The following is a 27,257-nucleotide window of genomic DNA, read 5'->3' on the forward strand; positions in this document are numbered from 1 at the left end:
GGTGGGACTGGGATGGGGGTTGGCTCTGGGAGGCTAGATGGCGGTGGGCCTGGAGGCTCTGCAGGGCCAGACATGTTGGCAGCAGGGGAATCCGAGCCCCCAGGGGGCCGGATGCTGAGCTTGGCAATGGTGGCCTGAATGGAACTGATGGGCACGTCCCCACCGAGAATGAGATCCTGGGAGTCCTGAGGAAGGTGATTCTGAGAAGACAGAATAGGTGAGAAGAGAGATTCACAAGCCCCAGCAGCCCAGGGAACCTTCCTTACCTTCTGGCTGATGCTTATGCTGGCCAAGGTTTTACATGGCGGGGGCACCCCGTGGCGCTGTAGGACCTGCTCTACGTGTCTCACCACTGCCTCATGGCAGAACCTGAGGTGTAGCTGAAGAGATGCATTTGGCCTGGTTGGCTGAGCAGAAGCCGTCACGCCCATCCCAGCCGCCACCCATCCACACTCACTTTCTCCTGCAACATGTGCTTCCTCTGCTGCCGCATGCGCCGCACCAGCTGAGGCAGCTCGGGGATCCCATTTCCAGCCTCCACCTCCTGCACAGCTGCATAGAGCAGTGCAAAGGCTCCTGTGCGGCCTACACCAGAGCTATGGCAAGAAGAAGGGGGTAAGGCCAAGCCAAGAGCCCGTGAAGAAGGAACCCTCAGGCTGCCCACCGCTACCTGCAGTGCACAATGATGGGCGTGTGTAGGGGTCGCTGGTGCAGGTAATGCGTGTGTACCTCCTGGATAAAGCGCAGCAGGTTACCTGGGCTGTCGGGCAGGCCTCTGTGGGGCAAGGCAGCATTATGGAAGAGTCAGGCCTGATCCAAGGCCCATGCCCGTCACAGAACCAAGGGGTGGGCTGCCTTCCCCCACCCCAACCTTGTGACCACCCACATACAATTCAGGCCAAGTGGGGAAGTGGAGGTGCACTAGTGAGCGCTTGAGGCTCTGGTCACGGAACTGCAGGCTCAGCACACGTTCCACGTGGGTTTCAGTGGTGCGGACACTGCTCAGTGCCAAGCTCAGGGCTCCATGCACCATGGATTGGCCCCTCTCAGTGGGGAAGTAGCGTGCCACCTTTTGCTTAAGAGCAGAAAGGATGAAACCATTAGGGCTAGTCTTCCAGAGTTCCTCACCCACCATCACTTGTGGGTATCCACCTAAACTCCCTCTCACCTTCTCGATCTCAGCCTCAGACACCAGCATGACAATGACAGACACTTTCTGCTCATGCACCATGAGCCAGAAGTCAGCAGCTGTGCCAGGCAGTGGGGCCTGGGTGGCCACTAAGGGTGGACAGTATGGTGAAAGCCCCTCCACACAGCTGGCATTGATGTAGTCATCCTTGCCTGAGCGCAACACCACACGGTTACTGTCATAGGGCATGACGTCCTGGTGTCTGTTCTTCAGTGAGTAGCAGCGGGCAATGGCGATGGAACGGCCTCGGGCATCGTGTTCCTGTGCATCTTGCAGCTCCCGCCAGACGGCATCCAGAGCTCCTGCATCCCCCAGTTGACCTCGAAAAGACTCCAGCTCCTGCTGCAACTGTCGCAGCCTCTCAGGATGCTCATATGGGTCCCGCTCGATCAGCCGCAGGGCCTGTGGCCGCCGGCCCTCAGCTGCATCCACCTTGGTAGGCTGCAGCAGGGGCTGCCCACCCCCAGGAGGCTGAGTGCCACCATGTTGGCTCTCAGGGCTAGAGGAGAGCAGGTCTGCAGCCGCAGTGCCTCGGCGCAGGCACGGCGGTGGCTCTGCTGCTGGGGGCCGAGAGGGTACGGGGCCAGGCCCCGGCGATGGAGCAGGTGAAGGCACCAGGTGGGGACTAGGAGTGGGCTGGCCAGTAGGCGGAGGACCTCGAATGGAGAGGGGGACTGCCTGGGGGCCCAGGGGCCTGGGAGATGGGGCAGGACCATATGCCAGGGTGGGATGGGGAGGCTGAGGTGGCCCAGGGCTGGGGAAAGGCAAAGCCCCCGAGTGTGGGGGCAGAGGATCTTGAGAAGGGCCTGGGTAGAGTTGGGTATGCATGGGGGGTGGTGGCTGCCCCAGGCTGACACCAGGTTGAGAGGTGAAAGGGTATCGGGGTTGTGCCGGTATGAGTCCTGAGGCCTGGGGTGGGAAGAGGTGTGGATGTTGGAATGGAAGGGGCTGCTGGGGGTGCTGAGGTCCAAATGCTGCCTGTGGAGGCTGAGGCTGGGGTGCAATCCTGGGGGCTGGAAACCCTGTTGGGATGCCAGGAGGAAAATGGTGCTGAGATGGGGGTGCTGTGAGGGGTGGCTTGGTTCCTATAGGGTAGGTGTAGGGTGGGGGCAGGGGCTGTGATGGGGGAACTGGGAAACATGGCTGGGAAGGAGTGGGGGTGGGGTTTGGCCGGGGTGCAGCATGGCTGGAAATGGGGGCCTGGACACTATCTACTGTGGTGGTGGCTGGCCGAACTGCCATGGCCAACTCGGGGCCTGAGAACTGGGGAGGTGGGGCTGAAGGCAGACCAACTGCTGGGGGTGGCCCTACCCCCCCATAGGGACTGCTCACAATACCATGCTGTGGGGAGGACCGGGGCACAAGGCCCATCTCCGGTGTGTAGGTAGGGGCTGGGTAGAGAGCAGGCCCAGGTGCCATGGGCATTGCAGGGGGGCCTGAAGCCCTGGGCTGCATCAGCTGGGTAGGGCCTGAGTAGGTGCCAGGGGGTAAGGGGCCTGAGAGATAGTGAGGTCCTGGGCCTGTGGAGCTGGGGAAGGGGCCGGGAGGAAAGCGGAGTGGAGTAGCAGTTCCCAGGAAGGTGTCAGGCAGCCGTGGGCCAGCCATCATGTCAGGGGGCAAACTGCGCAGCTCCTCGGGGGGGTCTCCTGTCTCCACCACCTCACCCTCCTCCCTGCGGGGTAGCAGTGGCTTTGGGGCTGTAGGCCGTGGTGGCGGCTTCTTCTTCAGCTCCCTGTGGGATAAGCAGGGAAGTAAGACCAGCCCTCGGGAGGTCAATCCATGCCACAGCCTGGGCCATACCCACCTCTCTAGGAGCTGCTGGCGGGCGGCCTCTCGGGCCTGGCAGGTAGACTGTGCTCGTTCCAGCAAGGTAGCCACCTTGCTTTCCAGGTCTGCATAGAAGTCCTTGCCCTCTTGTGACTTTTTCATCAAGTCCTCATAGGCTTCATATGAGGCCACCAGGGTCTGCAGTGTAGAGTTCCACCTGCAGGCAGAAGGGCAGAAATGAAGCATACCACTAGGGCCAAGCTCCTGGTAGGGCAGAGACCAGAGTACAGCCAGACAACTGACTTTTGGTCCAGTTCGCTAAGCACCCGCCGCACAGCTGCATATTGCACATTGGCCTCAGTCAGTGCACGAAGGACGTTGTCCTGGGCAGCCAGGTTCTGCTCAAGGTATACCCTCAGCTGGTCATACTTCTTCAGTTGCTCCTCAAACAGCTTCTGAGGGAAGGAGGGAGGGAGGGACACTCAGGGCCTCACCATCTAAGAGACAAGCCCAGAAGCAAAACCCCTCCACCCTGCTCACTCAGCATACCTTCATCTCTGAGTGGTCTGTGGTGACCAGAGAGGCAGTGATGTCATCCTTTTGAATCAGCTCACGCAGCTGCTGCTCTAGAGACACGCGTTGGTCCTGCATCTCCTGCACCTTGGCCAGGATGCGCTTCAGGTTCTGCAGCACAGCCTTGTCCTCTGGGGGCAGCAGTAGTCAGTGAGGCCAAAGAACCCCCAGGGTCTGAGCCTCTTCCTACGGTGACAGGCAGACTCACCTGGGGTGAGGGCTGGTGTGGGCAGGGCAGCCCGGACCTGGTCCAGTGGCCCACTGAGCAGGCGCAGGTTGCTGACATGCAGATTCATGGCACGGTGCAGCTCGCTGTTGGTGAAAGAGGCCTTCTCGTGCACTTCCATGTACTTGGCCCATTCTCGCCTCACTTCTGCCAGCTCAGCTTTGGTGACAGCTGGGCTGGCCCCAGCCTGGCCCACTGCCTCCTGCAACTTCTGCTCTTGCAGTTCATCCTCTTCCAGAAGGTTCTTGATATCCTTCAAGGAGGCCTCCACATCCGTGAACACGCCTGACAACACTGGGGTGTATTGGGGGAGCAGCCCCTGAGGCAGGTAGACCAGGCTCCCCAGACAGAACTGCCCACTCAGGCCAGGGCCAGTGTGTGGCCCAGGCATGCTGAACTCCACAGACATAGGGTTCAGTGATCCACAAGGGTGTGAGGGTAGATGCCTGAGCCAGGACTTAAGAAGATACAGCCTCCATCTTTGGTGAATGGGCCATAGAGATGAGGCCACAACAGATGATATGCGTGGTCCCCCTCCACCTGCCTACTTTGCCACTTGCTCACCTTGCATGGACTGAACAAGGTTCTTGACAGTGTCAGGCCGGACGCTGAGTGCCGCACACTTCTCCATGAGCTGGGGTGGGATATGGCTATAGGCATCGAGGTTGTCCACTGTCTCAGGATCCAGCTGCATTGAATCCATGAATTGGCTAGGGGGCAACAGGGCCAGGTGGGTGCTGAGTGCTGACCCAATTCCATGTCAAAGGGGCCTGCTAGGATAACCCCCTCCACTGACGCTGGGCACAGCAAGTCACTACCCCCAGCCTCTGCCAAAATGTGAATCCACAAGCACTGCTGGACACAGTGAAATGGAAGGGACGTGTTCCCTCCAAGACAAGATACCTTATGATCTAGCCCACAAGCCCCAAGCAGGAAGGCAGGGTGAAGAAATCTTGTGGTGCAGATATGTGAGACCTCACACCTCTCCCTTTCACAGGCAACACTGGAACCCCCACAATGCCTGATGTGTCTTCCCTGTCCCCAGCCCCAAGTCTCATACTTACTCAAGGACCTCATTCTTATCTTCAATTTTGGCCATCATCTCCCGAAGCAGCTTGGCTTTCTCCTCACTGTGGAGAAAGTTATGAGCCACATCTCTGAGACACCCAGCCACCTCTGCCAAGGGCAGGGGCAGCCCATCCCACCCACCTGTACAGTGATGAGGCCTCATGGGCAGCCATGGGTACCAGTTTGGCAAAGATGTCAGGACCCGTAACAGCTGGGTCTGTGGGGTTCACCGGCAAGGGCTTCACCAAGGGGGCTCCTGGAAGATGGAGAAAGAACTGTGGAGCTCTGGCTCACAGACCCCAAAGCTGCCATCAGTCCATCCCCCCTACACCTCCCCTGACACTACTTCCCAGACCTTTCACTGGCTGAAGGGTGTCCAGTGCTGGGACTGCCTCATGGTAGATGAAGTCATTGTCCTTCTTGGCAGAATTATATCTGAGGGTCAGTAATGAAGAGAGGAAGAATCAGGGGTCAGTGGAGACCCACAACCTACAGACTCCCATTTGGATTATTGTTCCCTGGCACTGGTGGCTTCCTCCCAAGGGCACAGGCAGAGAAACAAGACCTTTATAATAAGAGGAAATCGGACCACCTCAACCCCACAGACTCACTTTCCTCCAATGACATCCATAGCAAAACGAAGTGCATCCTGCACAGTATCAGGCTGGCCCTGTGGAGGAGGGACAGAGGGCATCAGCACTAACCAAGGCCAGTGCCAGAATACCCAATGGGCCTTCTCCCTGTGTGCGCAAGGCTGCCAGACCTTCCTCAGCTTTACCTTGGCCAACTTGATAGCTTCATTGAGCTTGTCCAGGGCACTCTGGAAGTAGGCCACCTGTGGAGGGCAAACCCTAGTCTTGTCTTTGCCTGGTCCTTAGTGTGCCTCCCTACTCACCCTGGCCATCAGGCAACCAACCATCAGAAGCCAGGAAGCTATGTGTTAGCCCAGAAAATAGCACCAAGGTAGCATCACCCTACAGCTTACAGTCCAAATAGCCTCCCTCTCTGGGGAGCCTGCCAGGCCTCCTGAGAACCTTAGGGAAGAGGGCTGCACTGGTGGGACAACATTAAGACACACCATGCCTATAGCAGGGCAATAGCAGGTTGGAGAGAGACCACCTCCCCCATTCTGTAAGGGATGGAACCAAACTAGGATCCAATAAGGCTGGACAGGTCCTGAGTGTTCTGCTCACCAAAGCCCACTCACCCGCTCTCCAAATTTCTGCTGCTCCTCAGCCTGTTTCCCCATGTGCAGCTGGAAAGAGGAGGCACCATGACTTGTTTCCTGAGCCGTGGCACCTTGGCCCAACCCAGACTCAGTGACCCCTCATACTCACATGAGCCACAGCTGCAAAGTAGTAGATCTTCATTTGCACCAGTTTCTTCCAGTCCTTCTGGATCCGGCCCAGCAGTGAGGCAGTGTCAGGGTTCTCCAAGGCCCTGCACGCCTCCTTGTAGTAATCCACCACCTCAGAGCCAGGATAGGGTTACTTGGTGGGGGTCAGGGGCAAAGCAAAGACCCATGCTTAGTCCCCTCTCTACCTGTGCACTGATGCGAGCCACGAGAAAGCTCTTCCTGTTGTCCAACATCGACTTCTCCAGCAGGCACTCCTGAGCCTGGCCCTGGGGTGATACATGCAAGTCAATCCCTTGGTCACCTGGAAGTCTTTCCCCTCCCTAGGGCAGGGAGTGGGAAAACCAAAGGATCCCTTTCTTTGCTGTCCTCCCCTACCCCAAGAAGCACTGTCCTGTGCCTGATCCACCTAGAGCTCAACAGACCAAAGCCAAGGACCCTGCTTGTCTCTTACTGCCACTTGTGCATGGCAGATTCAGCCCCTTTTGGCCATTTCTGGATTCAATTCATTTTCAACAGGGCACTTACCAGCATGAGGTTCACATTGAGAGTGAGGATCTGGCGGCTCATGTCAACACTGTACGCCTGTGTGAAGTGCTCACGCAGGTAGGCAAAGGCACCTGCTGCACATTGGAAGTGGGTACAGGAGACCTTCATGCCCTGCAAAGGAGGAGGAGGAAGAGGGCTTCTGTCTAATCCCATGGGACAGGAGTCATTCAAAATGTACATGTCCCGCCACTGCCCCCCTCCTCACCTCCTCAGACACCCTCTTGTCCATGGCCCCCAGCATGGAGTGCAGTGCACCTGGGGAGGCAGAGAACATGGTGTGAGGAGAGCTTAGGGCTGCTTCCCCAGGCTGCCCATGCCTGTGTTGAGGGTGAGGCAGAAGGTCTGTCATCTTAATCAGGAGAACAGGTCTGAGACTGGAGCAGTCAGTGCAAAGACACCCAAGCTAGAGCAAAGAGGAAGCTCAGAAGCCTTGCCAGGTCTTCTGTCTTTAGCTCTGCACTTGGCAGGTGGACAGGGAAGGAAACTCCTGTCCACAGCCTAGGGATTCATCTTGAAGCTTCAGGGATGCTACACAGAGTTCTAGGGCTCCCCATGCCTCTCCCTGAACCAGGATAAGGATAACCCACTGGGTAAGCCAAGGCCATGCCATGAGGGGGAGGGAATGCTGTCAGTCAAAGAAGAAAGGCCATCTCTCCTAACCACAGAGCACACAGTGGCAGCTCTGTGTAACAGCCAGCCCAACAGAGGCTCTCCCAGCACAGTGACTCCCCATGGGCCCAAAAAATAGCAGAGAGCTGGCAGAGCTCTGGTGAAGTCAATGGAAGGGCCAGAACCCAAGTATCTTCCCCCTCACTAGCCATGGCCTTTGTGGTCACCTGATGATCGCAGGGCTGGGGAGCAGGGCCTATGGGGAAAGGATCAGGCAGCTCACCAAGGTTGTAGAGAATGCAGGCCTGCTCATACTTGATGTCCTCATGGGCCACAGACTTGCCTGAGAAGATCTCAGTCCTATAGACATGACAACTCAGTCATCTAGAAGGCAGGAGTTGGCCAAGGCCTAACTACCCCAGTGTGGGATCAGAGAGGTGAGGCCTGGGGAGACCATACTAGGCTGCTTGCCATCCTCTGCATCAAGAAGAAAGGGGAAGGGAGGAAAGGAGCCACAACCCCCCAGGCTTCCAAACTACCCAACCCTGCCTGCTAGCTCTCACCAGGTGACAGGGACAGCAGCCTCCTGACCCGAGCCCATGGGCACCCGACTCTGCAGATAGTGGAGTTGGCCAAGGTACTTTCGGAGGACACTGCAGCCCTCAAAGTCCCGTGGGACACGGACAGCATTCTGCGGGTCAGAATGGGAAAAACAGAATTGCTGTCATTTAGGGTACAGGATGGGGAGGCCAGCTCACTCACAAATACCAAGAAATATACATCATCCAGGCATGGTGGCACAGGCCTGTAATCCCAGCAACTTGGAAGGCAAAGCAGAAGGATCACAAGTCCAAGGCCAGCCTTAGCAAGACCTTGTCTCAAAAAAAAAAGAGCTGGGAATGTAGCTCAGTGGTAGAACACACTTGGGTTCAATCCCCAATAACTGCCATGTTTCTAGAAGGCTGGTTGCAACATGTTATAAAATTTTTATTGTACTTAACTCTTTTTTTAGCTTTAGGTGGACACATATATTTTATTTTTATATGGTGCTGAGAATCGAACCCAGTGCCTCACGCATGCTAGGCGAGCGCGCTACTACTTGAGCCATATCCCCAGCCCCTAACTTTTGACTTACAGTTCAAGACATCAGGGAAACCAAGTATTTGGATGTGCATTCTAGGATATTCATCACAACATTATTATATATTACCAGAGTAAAAAACTAGATGCTACCAAACTTTCCATTAAAGAATTTGCTTAAATAAATTATATTGAGGCTAACTAACCACACCAGTGAACATTCTACAAACATAAGAACTATTAATACATTAAGATGTTTTGTGCTGGGGTTGTGGCTCAGCAGTACAGCACTCCCTTAGCACAGGCAAGGCGCTGGGTTTGATCCTGAGTAAATAAATTAAAAAAAAAAAAAAAAAAAGATGTTTTCTGCCTACTATTAGGCAAAAAAAGCATGTCATAAATGACTGGTATGATCTCATTTATGTAAAATCACATATATAATGATATCCAAACAGGTATGCTGACAAAAGGAAAAGATTCAGAAAGTGACACCCAAATGTTAAACAGTTATCTGTGATTAAAGTGATTTATCTATATATGTAAATATAAAAATGGATATGTGCCTTATGGAGACATATATTTGATTATTTATAATAACAAATGTTTCACATTTGGGGTGGGGGAGAGCAAATGAATACCCTGCTCAAACAGAAAAGCAAGACAATACACCCTCTAAGGAGCAGGTGCCCAATGAGGGGCTGGGTCAGAAGCACTGCAAACCCTGGGCCGCCCTGCCCCACTCTGCTGAGAAGACCAGAGTTCCTCACTGGTGTGCCACAGCAGTGGGGCCAAGAGGTCAGGCTGGCCAGCACCAGCTACAAGAATCCTCTGGGACACCTACTGGGGAGCTCGGCTTGGGATGCCAGACAGGATGCTCTCAAGGAAAGCATTTGCCCTGTGGGACAGCAGAGAGCCCCTCACTAGCCCCACTCTCCACCACTTCCTGGCAGTGTCTTAGGAGGCTGTCTCCCCTTTACACAGGAGGATAATCTCCCTTGCGAGGCCTCTAGAATGCCCAATGTGAGGATGAGGCGTGTCACAGTCACTCAGCTGAGGAGTCACTTCAGGGGTTTGTCCCACAGGCCAGGGCTTCTCAAATCTATTCACTCTTATCACACCCTCTCTCATGACCTCTACACATTCAAACCCCACTTGTACTTAACATTTTTCTTTAAATCAACCCATTTTAAAAATCAGATCTATATCCTAAGCAGTAAGAGCTCTGAAATAACAGGTCTAGTGTGCTAGCTACCCACTTTTCAATACTCACTAAAGCATACACAAAAATACTAAAGTAAAAAGTATTTGTCTTCTACCTCCTAAAACCACCTTTGGGGAACAATGAAAAGAATTCCCCTTCCAGGTCAGACAGATCCACTCACACAGTGTTACCCAACCAAGCATGAAGGATCCTCTTGTCAGAGGCTACTCTGACAAGCCTCGTGTGGTGAGCACAGCAGTGCAGGAGTTGGAGAGCAGACTCTGACTGGTGCCACCCCCACATCACCCTTGCACCTGACAATTTTATTCCCTATATCAAAGTTAAGGATTTAACAGTTACAAAAGGGAAGTCTTCTTAGAAACAGCTAATCCAATCCCAGTTTTACAAATGAGGAAACAGAGGCTTACATCAGGGGAAAAGATTCCCAAATTACACCCACCTTCCCTTGTTCCTTTACAAATCACTGAGTTATGGTAAAGGGACAACTTGACTTTTGCTGTTTCTGCTTTGTACATATCTGGGCTGTGACACACTTTCTCTTACTCATTAAAAACCAGACCCATGTTAATTCTAAAATTGCTCATTTAGTTTTTACTTTTATATATTGCTGACTCTGGGAATAATCATCAGTATTCTAATACAAAATGCTGTCCTGTGGTCTCACGGGTTTAAGAAACACTGATCCAGTTCAACTCCCAGGAATGAGCCCAGGCCCAGGAGGCTGTGCCCAGGCAGTACAGGTCTCTTGGGGGTGGCTCTCTCCAGCCCACTGCTCTGTATAAGCCGCTGTCCTCTGCTCAGAGGCTTTGGAGATGGGTGACAATGTTACTCCTGTGCTGTTTGTATATGTCTAATGCATGCAAAATGGTGCTAATCCTAAGGATTAAGATTATTTTACTAGTTTTCAAACTTTGTTCAAATAAATTTTGTTAAAATTCAATTTGAAGATGATTCTGGGAAGATAGTGGAATAAAGAAACACCAGAAATCCATCTCCAGACCTAGATAACAAACTGGCAGATCAGATCTGCTTTAAGTGACTACCTCAGAATTCAGGAGGCTATTAAATAGTAAAGGCTTACAACCTCCAAGGGAAGGGTGGGACAGTAAATTGTGGTTAATTTCAGCTCCTAGCACAGTAGCAGCCACCTATTCCCCACCCCCAGCACCTAGCAGGCAGTTACACGTAGTTCCAAGAACATCTTGTGGGAACCAGGGTGGGCAAAAAGGATTCTATTCTGCAAACATAGGAGATAATGTGTTCCTATTGCTGGTTCTGATCACAGAGATGCACAGAGGCAGAAGCCATTGTTACTACACCTCCCTCCACTGTTGGAAGCACCTCCACCTCTAGCTGAAGTACCTTCTTCCTATCCAGCAACACTTCATACTTCGCTTTTTCCTCTTATGGAAGCCATATAGTGAAGAGTAGAATGTCCAAAAGTAATCACCCATATAGGGGAAATCTGAAAATCACCACACATGCCCAGGGAAACGCACAGGCTCAGAAAAGACCTAAGACGACCTTCAGTTAACACCTCAGGTTGATCCATGGCACAGAAACAGCCTACAACAACCAGGAAAAAACCCACAAAAGTCAGCAAACCCCAGGAAAGGGATGAATCTGATTTCCAGTGATATTACATCATTAGATTTAAATGCGCATTTTTTTTCCTGTGTGTGTGTGGGGGGTGGACCAGGGATTGAACCCAGGGGTGCTTTACCACAGAGAGACATCCCAAGCCCTTTCTATTTTTTATTTATTTATTTATTTATTTTTGAGAGAGCGAGAGAGAGAGAGAGAATTTTTTTTTTAAAAATATTTATTTATTTATTTATTTTTAGTTTTCAGCGGACACAACATCTTTGTTTGTATGTGGTGCTGAGGATCGAACCCGGGCCGCAAGCATGCCAGGCGAGTGCGATACCTCTATTTTTTATTTTGAAACAAGGTCTCACCAGGTTCTTAGGGCCTCACTAAATTGTTGAGGCCTGCCTAGAACTTGCAATCTTTCTGTCTCAGTCTCCTGAGTCACTGGGATTACAATGTGCCCCTACATCCAGCTTGAATGCCCAAGAAATTACAAAGCATATGAAAAAAAAAACAGGAAAGCATAGCCCATTTAAAATAAAACCACCACCACCAACAAAAAATAAATAAATAGGACTGGGGCTCAGCAGTAGTGCACTTGCCTGGCACGTGTGAGGCACTGGGTTTGATTCTCAGCACCACATATAAATAAATAAAGGTCTATCAACAACTAAAAAAAATATATTTACAAAAATTAAAAAAAAAAAAAAAACATTGATAGAAACTGTCCCTGAAAAGACCAGATGGTGGAACTACTAGGCAAAGACTTTAAAAATGATCATTTTTTAAGAGCCTCAAAGAACTAAAAAAAGATGTGGAGAAAAATCAAGAAAATTGGGCTGGGGATGTGGCTCAAGCAGTAGCGCGCTCGCCTGCCACGCGCGCGGCCCGGGTTCGATCCTCAGCACCACATACAAAAAAAGATATTGTGTCCACCGAAAACTAAAAAAATAAATAAATAAATTTAAAATTATCTCTCTCTCTTCTCTCTCTCTCTTAAAAAAAAAAAAAGAAAAATCAAGAAAATTATATATGTAAAAAATGGAAATATGATAAAGAAATAGAAAACCTAAAAAGACACTGGGTGTGGTAGTATACAGTTATCCCAGTGGCTCGGAAGGCTGAGGCAGGAGAATCAAAGTTCAAAGATAGCCTCAGCAACTTAGGAACCCTGTCTCAAAATAAAATATAAAAAAGGCTGGTATGTGGCTCAGTGGTTAAGCACTCCTGGGTTTAACCCCCAGTACCCTCCCCCCCCCCCAAAAAAAAACACTAAAGACACCTCCCCACCTGCCCTCACCGCTCCCAACAAAAAAATCCTGGAGCCAAAAAGTGTAACAATTGAGATGAAAATCTCACTAGGAGACTCAAAGACAGATCTGAATTGACAGAAGAAAGATTCAGCAAACCTGAAGATAGAATGATGGAAATTACTGAGTCAGAGGAATGGAAAGAAAAAAGACTGAAGAAAAGTGAACACAACCTAAGGGACCTGTGGGACATCATCAAATGAACCAACATAAATATTGTGGAAGTCCCTGAAGAGAAGAACAGGCAATATCCGAAGAAATAATGGTGAAAAACTTCCTAAGTCTGATCAAAGCCATGAATATAAACAAGCAAATAAACATGAAATAAGCTCAACAAATTCCAAGAAGGATGAACTCAGAGACCCACACTGAGACATGTTATAACCAAAGAGAAAATCTTGAAAGAAGCAGTGGAAAGCAATTCATCACGTACAAGGGATCTCCAGTAAGATCATCAGCAGATGTCTCACCAGAACCTTTGAAGAACAGAAAGTTCATATTCAAAATGCCAAAAAACAAAAAAAGAAAGAAAAGAAAAAATTCAACCAACAATCCTATATCTGGCAAAACTCTCCTTCAAAAGTGAGGGAGAGGGCTGGGATTGTAGCTCCGTGGTAGAGCACTTGCCTAGCATGTGGGAGGAACAGGATTTAATTCTCAGAACCACATAAAAATAAAGGTATTGTGTCCATCTACAACTAAAAAATAAGAATTAAAACAAGTAAAGGAGAATTTAAGGCATTCCCAAATAAACAAAAGCTAAGGGAGTTTGTTACCAGTGGAACTTTCATTGTAAGAAGTTCTTAAGGGATTCTTGCCTGTTGAAATGAAGGAACACTACACAGTATAAAGAAATAAAGATCTCAGTAAGGGCACATACATGGGCAATTATTAGAAACAAAACCCAAAAACCTTTAAAATTATTTTGATATTATTTTAACAATGTTATGTGACATTTTTTGTTTTCTACATGATTTAAAAGACTAATAACATCACTCCTATACTCAATCACTCTTACTTTTTAGGGAATGACAAAATCTCCTACACTTTGAAATTATAAATAAAATTTTTACTTAAACCTTCTTCTATTATTCAGTTGAAAAAAAGTTGTTTTTAACTACTAAAACAGAATGGGCAAGTGAGGTGAACGGCCTTTTTGACAATGTTCTTCTGTTAAGAACCGTGTCACTTTCCTTAAAAGTCACACATGTTCCTCTACTCCGGCAAAAAAAAAAAAATAATAATAATAATAATCATCATCATCCACATATTAAAAGCCCTCAGCTAGCACTATACTCAATGATGAAAGACTGAAAGCTTTACTTTAAGACCAGGGAACAAAACAAGAATGCCTGCTTTTGCCATTTCTATTAACATGGTGGTCCTAGCCAGAGCAATCAGGCAAGAAACAGAAAGGCATTCAAACTGCAAACAAAGAAGCAAAATTTTCTCTGTTCACAGAAAAGATGATCTTATGTCCAAAAAAATAAAAAACCTTCAAGATTATCCTCAAAATTCTTAGAATAAACAAATCAGCAAAGTTGCAGGATACAAAATCATCACAAACAATAATCGCATGGGTCTCTATATAACAACAGTGAACAATAAAGTCTAATTTATAAATTAGGCACAGTAAGAGATTAACAATAATTAATAAGATAGGATAATAACAACATTATACTAATAGTACAAGTTATGTAAACGTGGTCTTTCTAAATATCTTACTGTACTATACTCATTCTTGTGATGATGTAAGATGATACAATGCCTATATGGTGAGATAAAGTGAAGTGATATAGTGTTAGGCTACTATGGAAGGTTTACCTGAAAACAAGTAACTGCAATATAGTAAAAATTAACCAGGCCGATCAAGATGAACACTAAGTTATTAATGGACAGATAGCACATACAGCATGAATATCCTGGACAAAGGGATGATTCACATTCCCTGTGGGACAGAGTGGGACAACATGAGATTTCATCACACTACCCAGAACTGTGCACAATTTAAAACACAGATTATTTACAGAATTTTCTGTCTGATATCTGCAGGCCAAAGTTGACCAAACAAGCCGGGGGTGGTAGCGCACAACTGTAATCCCAGCAGCTCAGGAGGCTGAGGCAGGAGGATTGCAAATTCAAGGCCAGACAGCAACTTAGCAAGACCTTCCGCAACTCATGGAGATCTTGTCACAAAATAAAAAATTAAAAAGGACTGGTGGGGGGCAAGGTTGTGATTCAGTGGTAGAGCACTCACCTGGCATGAGTGAGGCACAGGGTTTGATCCTCAGCACCATATAAAAATAAATAAAATAAAGATATTGTATCCAACTACAACTTAAAAAAATAAGGGAAAAAAAAAAAAAGGACTGGGGATATAGCTCAGTGGTAAAATGACCCTGGGTTCAATCCCTGGTACCAAAAAAACAAAGTTGACCACAGATAACTGAAACCACAAAAAGTAAAATCACAGATCAGTAGATGACTCTACTCCTTAATAGGTACACAAAATGAAAAAAGTTAAGAGACTTGTATGACAATGTGAATACACTTAAAGCTACTGATCTGTATGTTCACTTAAAAATGGTTAAGTTGGTAGATTTTATGTATATCATAATTAAATTTTTTTTTTTTAATATTTATTTATTTATTTATTTTTAGTTCTCGGCGGACACAACATCTTTGTTGGTATGTGGTGCTGAGGATCGAACCCCGGCCGCACGCATGCCAGGCGAGCGCGCTACCGCTTGAGCCACATCCCCAGCCCAATAATTAAATTTTTTTAAAATATTTATTTTTTAGTTTTAGGTGGACAAAATATCTTTATTTTATATTATGTGGTGCTGAGGATCAAACCCAGTGCCTCATGTATGCTAAGCAAGTCCTGTACCATTGAGCCACAACCCCAGCCCCACAATTAAAATTTTAACATAATTTTTTAAAAGTTAGCTAAGTTCCTTGTAATAAGGCTTCAAATAAATAATACATATTTTTTCCATAATTAGTTTATGAACTATTGTATAGTAATGTATTTTCCCTTGTGTTTATTAGAAGTTAAGAGAGTCTAAAGTCTGCAATGGTGTGATTGAACCTGAATTTCAGTGATATAAATACTAATTCTTTTTTTTTTTAATTTTTTTTTTTTTTTAAATTTTAATATTTATTTTTTAGTTTTCGGTGGACACAACATCTTTGTTGGTATGTGGTGCTGAGGATCGAACCCCGGCCGCACGCATGCCAGGCGAGCGCGCTACCGCTTGAGCCACATCCCCAGCCCGTTTTTTAATTTTTTTAGTTGTCAATGGACATTTATTTTATTTATTTATGTGTGGTGCTGAGAATCGAACCCAGGGCCTCGCACATGCTAGGCAAGTGCTCTACCACTGAGCCACAATCCCAGCCCATATATACTAATTCAAAGCACATATCAAAGGCAGATACTATGAAGGGAAAAATGAGATGAATCAGATTTATAAATATTATACATGTATAAAATTTGAAGTCTATTAAAAATACAATAAACAAAAACTATTGTTTTGGAAAAATATTTACATGATATAAGGGAGCAATATCATTAATGTATGAAGAAGTCTTATAAATTAGTAAGGAAAAAGCTACAATACCCTATTAAAAAAAAATTAACAGATAATTCCCAAGATATAAAACAAACCCATTAACAATTATACAACTCTACCATTAACTAAATGACTAAAAATTAAAATTAAATATCCTTTTCATCTATCAGACTGCCAAAGTTGACAAGGAGTAGCAGGACCAGGTACATATCCTCTTTGGAAGTGAACAGGAAAATGTGTACCCCACTTACCCACCAACTCCTTGAGACAGGGTCCTAGAAAGGCCCACATATGCACAGAAAATATAACGATATTTTTTACAATGATGAAAAGTTGAAATGGTTTAATATTCTCAAGAGGAAGCAGGTTAAATTATAAGGCAATATAATGGTCACAGGTCATTTAAAATACTCTTATCATATGTTCATTGATACAGGACATAGTCATAGATTATCAAGTAAAGAAGGCAGGTTACAAACCAGTACAGGTGGTGAACAGAATCCTACAGTGATTTTATATTATATATATATAGTGTCCCTCAGTATTCACAAGGGATTAGTTCCAGTATATCTGCAGATACCAAAATCTGAGAACGCTCAAGTCCCTTATATGAAATGCATGGTATTTTCCTCCACATAATCATCTCCAGATTACTTATAATGCCCAATACAATGTAAATGCTATATAAATAATTGTTACTACTTTTTAGGGAATAAAGACAAGAGAAAAAGTCTTTACTTATTCAGTACAGACTCAACCACGGAAGTTTTAACTATATTTTCAACCTGTAGTTGATTGAATCTGCAGATGTGGAAACCATAGACATAGAGGACCAACTAATGTACAAAAAAATTATAAAAAGGTGTTTTAAGATTTTATTTTGGGGGCTGCGGTGGTATCTCAGTTGGTAGAGTGTTTGCCTTGCATGTGTGGGACACTGGGTTCGATCCTCAGCACCACATAAAAAAACAGTTAAATAAAATAAAGGTATTGTATCTGTCTACAAACTAAAAAACATTAAAAAAGATTTTATTTTTGTTTTTAGTATTTGCGAATGTTTCTACTATCAATTTCACTGCTTTTGCAGAGGAAAAAAATAAGACCACAGTTCTAGGTGTTTTCTTTACCTCTCTATCAATGATCATGACTACCTAAAAATACCATCATCTTACCTGTCTGAGCAACTCCAGCTTCTTCAGTTCCTCATTGTAGGCTTCTGGGTTCTCTCCATAATTCTTTAGGACAAACTAAAAAGACAAAGAAAAATGCAAGCTAGTGAGATAACACACACACACACACACACACACACACACTCCCCCCACCCTGTGATCTGGGCAATCATCAGTTAGGATATACAATCAAGTCCAGACCCATAACTGCAAGCTTGTCTCCCAGCCCACCAGGGAACTCTACCTTCAACAATGGGCAGCATAAGATGCTGAGCAAGCAATCTCCTCCTCCTTAGATCACAGTGGAAAATAAGACTACACACCCTACGTAAGTACCCTAGCAGGTCCTCATACTGCTGTGGCCTGCTCTACAAAGTCCAGGATTCTGCCAGCTCAAAAAGCCAGGCAACTTAGCCGGCTGAAATGGGACCCTAGGAGAATCCCCTAAAGGGTCACAAACTCACAAACTCAAACCTCCCTCCAGAATTGGGCCTTGCTTTGTTCTGGAGTGACAACCATAACTCTAAGCACATGTAGGCAAGAGGCACCAAACAACAGTGAGAGTACAAAGCTTTCCTCACCTTCCTATTTTCCTTTCTGGGAAAGTGCACCATAGAAATAGGTGATCTGCAGTGTCCTGTCTGCAGAGACTGCCCACATCAGAGAGGGGACTGGCATACCTGCCCACAACAGTACTCACCACCACAAAAGCTTTCTTTCTTAAAAAAAAAAAAAACTCTTAAAATATTTATTTATTTTAGTTGTAGTTGGACACAATACCTTTATGCATTCATTTATTTATTTATTTTTATGTGGTGCTGAGGATTGAACCCAGGGCCTTGCAAGTGATAGGTGAGTGCTCTACCACTGAGCCACAACCCCAGCCCTCAAAACCTTTCTAGAGGGTGAGCATGCACACCAGCCTAGAGGCCTGAACCAAACAGCCCCTTGTTCAACTAAGATAAAAAGATAAGACAGCTGGAACCACCCCTGCTACAATACCTGTTGCCTGGTGTGTTCAAATTCTGGGGGCCAGACCTACCAGTTCCACAAAAGACATTAATGATCAACTCAAGCTGAGGCCCTAGCCAAGGCATGTGAGGTGAAAAAGGGAGGAAGCTGAGAAAGGCTGTCTAGTAGCACATTTCTCTCACAGCATGTCTGTAGCCTGCCCAACTTTCCTGTGGTCCTTTTTCACGGCTGGCTACTAAGGAACTAGCCAGGCAGAAACCTACAAGGTTGTATGACAGCTTCTATCTGTTCCAGCAGGCAAAGGGAGCAGAAGGACAGATAGAAGGGAGGTATTGCAGAATTAATTACAGCACCATCCAGTTACTGAGTCTAATTCACTCTTCTGTTCATTTGGTTTCTGAAATTCCCTGTATCTGTGAGCTTTTTCCTCTGTTCCCCTGCCACCTCTGGCCTGGACAATCCACCTATTCAAACCCATCCCAACCCAGGCTTGAACTATCTTTCTAATACAACTCTAATGTCACTCCTGGCTTTCAATCCTTCTGAGACACACACACACACACACACACACACTCACTCACTCTCTCTCTGAAAAAATAAACCCAAAACACTCTTATCTCAGGTTAGTGATATCTTAAGAAATATGATTTCTAAAGAGAAATATTGGGGCTGGGGCTGTGGCTCAGTGGTAGAGACTTGACTAGTACGTGTGAGATACTGGGTTCGATTCTCAGCACCACATAAAAATAAATAAATTAAATAAAGGTATATTAAAAAAAATAGCTGGGCATGGTGGCGAACACCTATAATCCCAGAGGCTGAGGCAAGAGGATTTGAGTTCAAAGCCAGCCTCAACAAAAGCGAGGTATTAAGCAACTTAGAGAGATCCTGTCTCTAAATAAAATACAAAATAGGGATGGAAATCTGGCTCAGTGATTGAATGCCCCTGAGTTCAATCCCTGTACCACCCCCCCCAAAAAAATAAAGAAATACTATAATCTAAAAAGAACATGCTACAATAACTTCCTAAAGCCTCCAAGACGAAATCTAATCTTGGCACAGAGTTCATGACGTTTTGCAACCTGCTCCCGACATCTTTTAAGAATTGTCCTCTGGCACATCTCAGGGACACCCACCCCATTATACTTTGGAATGACTGATCTCAGGTGTTAAGGCTTGTTACATGTTTTCCCCAGACCATGTGTTCACAGAAGGGCCAATGACCCACCCTTGCCATGCCAAACAATAAGAGTGAGTAAAGGTAGGCCTTATTAGAAAAATGTGTGCTCAGTAAATGGCTGCCTTTACAGGAAAGGGAGGAAACAGATGGCAAGAAAAATTCAGAAGATGAGGCATTTTATCCAACAATTAACCCAGTCTCTTCAAAAATTAATGTCATTTAACAGGTAGGGACACTAGGGATGTAGCTCAGTGGTTAGAGTGCTTGTCTAACATGTGCAAGGCACTGGACTTGGTCCCCAGCACCACAAAAAAATAAAAGTAAATATAAAGGCAGGCCTGGTGGTGCATGCCTGCTACTAAGGAGGCTAACACTAGCTACTCAGGAAAATGACAAATTTAAGCCTGGGCAACTTAACAAAATAAATTTTTAAAAAGGGAGAGGGAAAACCTCAGTGTTAGAGCACTTGACTAGCATGCTCGAGGCCCTGCGTTCAACTCTCAATCTTGCAAAATAAATGAATAAAAATAAAAAGGAGGAGGCAGAAGACTATTCTAAATTAAGAGTGATTAAAGCAACAATAAACAAGTGCAATATGAAAACTTAAGACTGGATCAGAATTTTTAAAAAAGCTCTAAGATATTTTGGGGTAACAGGTGAAACTTAAGTAGTAAAGAATTATCACAAATATTTGTAGGTATAATAATACTGTAGTTATATAGGAAAATATCCTTAACCTTAGGAAATGCATGCTGAGATGTGTCCAGGAGAAAAGTGAAGATGTCTAAAACTTATTTTCAAAGGGTTCACAGGATCAATCAATCTATCTATCTATCTAGAACAAATATGGTGAAATATAACCATTAAGATGAGGTAGTGAAGCTGATAGGGTAGCTCAGTAGTAGAGTAAGTGCTCTGGGGTCAATCCCCAGCCCCACTTAAAACAAAAAATAAAAAACCACTCTAGATACCAAGGATTTGAGTGAGCACTGCATTAATTCTTCCAACCTCCCTCTCAATGTTTGAAATTTAGAAAATTGCTTTAAGAGTTACTGAAGAACTAAATGATACCTGAAAAACACTTTCCCCTTTTTGGGTCCTTTGAGACGGTAAAAGCCATGAAAGAAATGCCCCCGAGCCAGGCATGGTGGCACATAGTTATAATCCCAGCGGCTCAGGAGGCTGAGGCAGGAGGATTGCAAGTTCAAAGCCAGCCTCAGCAACTTAGAAAGGCCCTAAGCGACTTAGTGAGACCTGTCTCAAAATAAAATGAGCTGGGATGTGGCTCAGTGGTTAAGTGCCCTTGGATTCAATCCCTGGTACAAAAAAAAAACAACAAAAAAAATCTCCTTAAAAATATTCAACTACATGCGTGTGCGCGCGCACACAGACACTCTCTCAAACCTTAATAATTTTCGAGGATTCAAAGACACTGTGAAGCCCATTTATGCACTCTTGGTTAATAATTCTCCCTCTGATTGATCTAAATCCTCCTCCCTTACCCTCTCCCCCATCAAAACAAAACAAACCTTCGTAAATATAAAATATAAAACTATAAGGTAAAACTGAACTATCTAAATGAGAGTATGTTCTTTGATTCCCTTTTAGTAAGAGGTTTTAGGTTTACCCATCTTCAGGTTAGAGAAAATAAGTAAAAGTGCAGCCTAGAGGCCCCATGAAATAGAAGCCAAAGGAATCAGAGGGACATTGGAGTGTCCTAAAAGGTTAAGAACATCTGTCCCTGCTGTTCACCCAATGGTGAAGGGGAAAGAACTGCTGTCCCCACCCCCTGCAAATTGTCCTTAGAGACACCTGCAACCTGCCTCACTGCTCCTCGAAAATGAGCAGCAGCAGACACTACTGAGCTCTTACCACAGGCAAGGCACTATGCTGAGGGCCTAACACTCATCTTTACATGCCCCACAAGGTGGACACCATTATGATCATTACCATATGACAGATGAGGAAATGAGGAAACTGAGGTAAAGAAGTTAGGGGGCATTTGTCAAGGTTCCAGTCCTAGTAATTAATGGGACAATAACCAAAACTCAGGCCTTCATGCTCTAGAGCCCAAGTTACATCTTAGATCAATGTGCTTCTTTTTAAAAATATGATTCCAATAAATAACTCTGGAAAATGAGCAGTTAAAATAAATCCCTTACCACTGAGACCATAGAGCAGCCAGGATGTTTTTGAAACCCTGACAAAATCCTCTATGACTGCTAATTACTCCCCACTACCAAAAGGAGGAAAGAGGCTGAGTGAAGTCAAGAATAAGGAACAGAGACCCTCCCAACCTCCCTGTATTCGGAGACTTTGCAGAACTCCTAACAGTCAAACGAGGACTCTGAAACTCCCAGTAAAGCTTGAGAAGGCAGCCCTGCAGAAGAGACATTGAAAGGACACCACGCACCTGCACAACAGATGGTGGACCTGGATCAGCTGGGGTTGCTTCTGAGAGAGCAATACTGGTGGCAAGGTGGGGGGATAGAGGTGAAAAACAGCAAGAGACTGGCTTCATTTCCAGAGAAATACCAAGAGAGAAGCCATTTCCAGAGAAAAATCCAAGATACAGTTTCAAGTTTTAGCTGTTGCCCTGAGCTGCTATAAAATCTGGGCTTGGATTTTTTTTTTATGTGTAGAACGGGGTTAATATTACCACTCACAGGGCTATCATAAAGACTTGAGTTTTTTTTTAATATAACTTTATTTTATTTATTTATTTTTATGTGGTGCTGAGGATCGAACCCAGGGCCTTACACGTGCGAGGCGAGCACTCTACCGCTGAGCCACAACCCCAGCCCTTAACACTTGAGTTATTTTCTAAACAGGCAGAGAATGCTCAGCTGAAAATACTATTTAGAGTATGTCAAGACCTGTACTAAGGACTCAAACTTTTTTTTTTTTTAATTTAGTACTGGGGATTGAACCCAGGGGTGCTTAACCACTAAGCCACATCCCCAGCCTCCTTTTTTAAGAAATATATATTTTATTAGAGACAGAAATATATATAAAATATATAAATATATATTATATATTTATATAATAAATATTATATATTTACATTATATAAATATATATTAGAGGGCTGGGGATGTGGGTCAAGCGGTAGCGCGCTCNTATATATATATATATATATATATATTAGAGAAATATATATTTCTTAAAAGGGCCTCACTAAGAGGCCCTAAGAGACTGGCTTTGAACTAGTGATCCTCCTACCTCAGCCTCCCTAGCCACAGGGATTACAGGTGTGCACCATCACACCTGGCTTCAAACATTAACTCTTGATTCTCACAGGCTTGTACAGTTCCACTTAACAGGGGAGAAAAGTGAGGATCAGATTAGTTATGCGATTATTTGTAGCAGTTGAAGGAGCAAAGAAAGACCTCTAAGGAGCAAAGAAAGCCGTAAATCAGGGTCTGGCTCCAGCGGCTATGTGTTTTCCTTGTTACTTTATTCAGTCACACATGGCACAGAATTTTATAGCTAATGATCACTGGAAATATATATCCTGGGTCCTGCCATTATAATACTATTGCTGAATGTCAAATGAGACAAATTTTATTAAGAGAAGAGAGCAATGCCAAGGAAAATCATCCCCTTGGTCCAGTTAGCAAGCCTGAGAGAGAATCACAGGGCAATAAGTACCCAGCACGAGAAAAGACTTTCATCCTGTCCTAGTCTAATCCCCACATAATCTTTGAGGCCTCTTTCCCACATCTCATCTGAATGGTCCTTAGTTTGTCTGAACAAGTGAAAACTCAAGTTACATCTCATAGAGGGTGCTAGAGCTAGACAAAGTCATTCAGCCCACACTTGTAAGCCCAACAACATCATCTGACAAAATTTATATAAAAACAATGAGTACAATAAATACAAGTATTTATTACTTCCCAAGTAAAGGAAGAATCCTAAGTGAAATAGATACAGGCCCTTGGAGTATGAGATAAAAGTCAGAGAATAAAGTAGACAATCCAGGTCATCTGCGCCTAGAGCCACTCTGCTGTAAAACACAAGAGGGAAAGACAAGTTCAGGCAGACCAGCTGGGTGACTCCAAATCTGTGATAAGAAATTAATACAGGTCAAACCACAGGTAACTAACAATGTCCAATACCCTCACTGCCAAGTACCCAGAGGCCTTTTAGGCCTTTGATCCTCTCATTTAACTTTCTCTGTGTGTGTACATATAAGCTTTTTTCTTTTTTTTAAAGTGTTAGCTATCCCATGGGAAATCTGGAAGGCAGGGAGTAAGGGACTTCCACAAACCAGAAAAACCAGGCTCTATCTAGATGTAAATAAGACGAACAGTAGTAAGAAGAGCCAACAAGTGTGTGCAGTCTGTGTTGGAAGTCAACTGAGTGATCAGACAGTGAAGACCTGTATGAATTCAGGGAAGGGTAGTACAACTGCCAGGCAGCCAAAGGGATCCTAATGAGATATGCTTCAACCTACATGATAAGCAGAAGCAAACAAATTCCAGTAAAGACCCAAGCAAGGACAACGATCAGATGTGGAAGAAAGTGTGGCTGAAAGTTCCCATTGGAGTGGCCTGGTGAAGTCAAGTCATAGAGGCAAGCTCAGTAAGCAGCTGACAGGCCTGAAAGGCAGGCAATTTCTCTGGAGGACTCTAGGAGGAAAATGGAGATTTACAGATCAATTCAATCCAAGTGGGAAGAGGTGCAAGAGAAGCCAAAGGAAAGGCAAAGAGGCTACCAACCCACACTTGATGGATTACTACTTGGATGGCTAGAAGGTAAGCTCCAGGAATGCAGAGATTTTTGTCATCAACCATATTCCCAAGGGTAGCACATAACAGGCACTTAATAACTATTTGTTCAATACAAGAGGCAGGGATGGATGCATCATTTCAGTTCAAGAGAGCCTGACTTGAGCTCAAGTGCTATTGGTTCAGGGCAAGTGTTTGGGAAAGAAAGAAAAATCTTTAAACGCGAACACTTGTGACCAAATCATTCACTGATAAAGAGCAGAAGTCATCCTTCTTCTGTTTCCAGTGAGTCAGCAAGATCTCTAAAGTGCAAGTAAGAAGGCACAGGGCTGCATTTGTAGCTCAGCGGTAGAGTGCTCGCCTAGCACATGTGAGGCCCTGGGTTCGATCCTCAGCAACACATAAAAATAAGTAAATAAAGGTATTGTGTCCAACTACAACTAAAATAAATGAATAAATAAATATAAAAAAAGAAGGCGCAGGGTGGACTGGGGGACATGGCTTACTAGTAGAATGTTTGCCTGGCATCCACAAGGGCCTGGGTTCAACCCCCAGCACCAAAAATGAAAAAATAGAAGTGCAAAGCCAGCAGCACTTCTTCACTAAAAAATCACTTGGGTCCAGGTATATCAAACTAAAGTTTAGCACTGCAGTTCAAAACCAATTTGCTCTTTTAACTCCTATTTCCCATTATTCTATAAATGGAGGCACGCCCATTGGAAATGAAAAAAAAATCAATATTGTTAAAAGATAAATCCTGGGGCTGGGGATGTGGCTCAAGCAGTAACGCACTCGCCTGGCATGCGTGGGGCGCTGGGTTCAATCCTCAGCACCACATAAAAATAAAATAAAGATGTTGTGTCCACCAAAAAACTAAAAAATAAATATATAAAAAAAGATAAATCCTTCCCAAGTTTAATTTAATGGAGTTATCTGAGTAAAAGCAAGAATACAACAACAATTTGCAAATCAGGCAGTCCTCCAACCAGTGTAGGTTCACAGAATTCCAACCAACATCATCTGACAAAATTTATATAAAAACAATGAGACACAGAAAACAACTTAATTGACTACAGCTTAGTCTATCAATCAGTCAACTGGTTACAGCTTAACTAGTTGGTTGTTTAGTCTAATTAAGTGGTTACAGGGCTTCCTGAAACCAACCAAGTGACAGTGATTAAACCCAGTGACTGTGATTAAACTTTATACTAGTTTGGTCTTTTGGACCCAGTCCAAATGTATGTCTTCCCACAAACTATACTTAACAATACTAACCACCATGAAAGGTTTTGTCAAAAACCTAGCCCTCACAATGAAACTGTCTAGAAACTCCTATTCATCCTTTAGAATCCACTTCTAGCAAACGTCCCAACAGCCCCTCCTTAGATCAGTACTTTGGTACACTGCAAATACTTCTCTTATACTAATGTCATTGCGCTAATTTTTAAATTTTCCCTACCAGACTATGAATTCCATGGGGGAAAAGATAGATTCATTTGTCTGCAATCACCAGGACTCGGCATAGTTCTTGAGAGGCTGACATAAACAGAATCAATTTTTAACTTAACTATTCTAAATTAAATTATTTCCCCCAGCTCTGAGCAAAAAAAAAATAGAGAAAGACAAGGGGACCAGTGGCAGAATGTAGAGAAGGGGCTCTAGAGTTAGGGAAAGAAGAGTTCCCAGGTTACACTGGCTTCTGCAGAAGGGAGGAGTCCCAAGTCTAGGGAAACAATTATTTCTTGAGCAGTTCCCTTCACAGGGGCCCAGGTGCTCTCAGGAAAGTCACTGCTCACAGTATCTTACTGACTTCACAAGATTGACCAATAAAAAAAAAAAGTTAAAACAAAAACATCTCCCACGAGTTTCTGGGCTGAGAAATCCACTGAATTTCTATATAGCTAGGGTTGCCATAATTAAAATCTAATTTAAGTTCCCTCTTGACTGTCATTCAGTTATTTGAGAAATACTTTCCTGACTGCCAACTACGTAGAAGGTATTCTGCTAGGTTATGAGGAACATGGAGATACTGTTTAGAGATTCCAACTGAAGAGGAGTTGTTAAAACAACACATATTACTGTCATCAATGAAAGGAACAGAGTGGAATTCAGAGTATTCCACTCAGGGAAGACTAATCCAGATGAAAGGATTAAGGGAGAGAGCTCATACTGGACCTTAAAGATAGAACGAGTATACACCATTAAAGAAGGACGCTACCACCACATTACAAGGCAAAATTGAGAGCTCTAGGAGGAGGAATTTCATGACCAAAAGTATATAACAGGACACACAGCATGTTAAGGAAATGGCTATGAGCAGAATCTGGGACACCTGTACCAGAAACACATACATCAGGCACAGTAGGGTTTGGATTTTTGGTTTTTTAGTTGTAGATGGACACAATACCTTTATTTTATTTTATTTATTTATGTGCTGCTGAGGATCAAACCCAGTGCTCCACTCATGCAAGGCAAGCAGATTACCACTGAACCACAACCCAAGCCCAATAGTAGGGTTTTGATAAACGCTGAAAGAAGTGAACTAGATTAGGGAGAATTCTCAGTGGGAAACAAAGACATTGTCTTTAGCTAAGTGCAGTAGTATATGCCTATAATCCCAACTGTGGTAAGCCATTCTTATAGACCGTGGCCGCCATTAGAAGATGGCGCCGGCTTCCACTGTGGCCTGTGATAAACAACTCCTTTTATGGAGAGTTGGCGCGCAATCCCTTACCACCCTATGAGAGAGATCCACGTGGCGGCTTAGGATTGGGATGCGGGGGGCTTTATTAAGCTGTGCTTGGGCGTGTCGAGCAGTGGGCGCTAGAAGATGATACATGACTCAAGGCCTGAATACACTGCTGAAAGAAGAATCCTGTGTCGTGTTTTCCCTTGCCGGCGAGGGGTCGCGACAGTTGGTGGCCCGCACGGGGAACATATTCCTCGAACCCAGAATCCAGAACTTTCAGCAGTCAGGGTGGTGCACCAGTAAGTTCCCAGGTAAGTGGGAATCCGCAAGTAAGTAGTGGGACGCTCCTCTGTAGAAAAGGAGAGAGCGGGGATTTCATAGAACGGAACGCTCCTCCGTAGAAAA

The 27,257-nt window shown here is 45.1% G+C and overlaps 1 protein-coding gene across 1 annotated transcript in view; it reads right to left on the bottom strand.

Moving 5' to 3' along the window:
• Ptpn23 (protein tyrosine phosphatase non-receptor type 23) overlaps positions 1 to 27,257 on the bottom strand; it is a 30,668-nt gene that overhangs the window by 534 nt on the left and 2,877 nt on the right. The window contains 24 exon segments of the mRNA XM_015489339.2: positions 1 to 200; positions 267 to 380; positions 458 to 596; positions 671 to 775; positions 891 to 1,075; positions 1,169 to 2,921; positions 2,994 to 3,173; positions 3,260 to 3,411; positions 3,506 to 3,660; positions 3,738 to 4,049; positions 4,320 to 4,465; positions 4,820 to 4,885; positions 4,965 to 5,079; positions 5,179 to 5,258; positions 5,435 to 5,493; positions 5,602 to 5,658; positions 6,031 to 6,078; positions 6,161 to 6,292; positions 6,366 to 6,446; positions 6,706 to 6,837; positions 6,932 to 6,981; positions 7,619 to 7,695; positions 7,899 to 8,026; positions 17,285 to 17,359. The exon segment at positions 1 to 200 is cut by the window's left edge and continues 19 nt beyond it. Coding sequence (XP_015344825.1) covers positions 1 to 200; positions 267 to 380; positions 458 to 596; positions 671 to 775; positions 891 to 1,075; positions 1,169 to 2,921; positions 2,994 to 3,173; positions 3,260 to 3,411; positions 3,506 to 3,660; positions 3,738 to 4,049; positions 4,320 to 4,465; positions 4,820 to 4,885; positions 4,965 to 5,079; positions 5,179 to 5,258; positions 5,435 to 5,493; positions 5,602 to 5,658; positions 6,031 to 6,078; positions 6,161 to 6,292; positions 6,366 to 6,446; positions 6,706 to 6,837; positions 6,932 to 6,981; positions 7,619 to 7,695; positions 7,899 to 8,026; positions 17,285 to 17,359 — 4,541 coding nt within the window.

This window comes from Marmota marmota, unplaced genomic scaffold, assembly GCF_001458135.2.
Source record: "Marmota marmota marmota unplaced genomic scaffold, marMar, whole genome shotgun sequence".
Classification (NCBI taxonomy): Eukaryota; Metazoa; Chordata; class Mammalia; order Rodentia; family Sciuridae; genus Marmota; species Marmota marmota.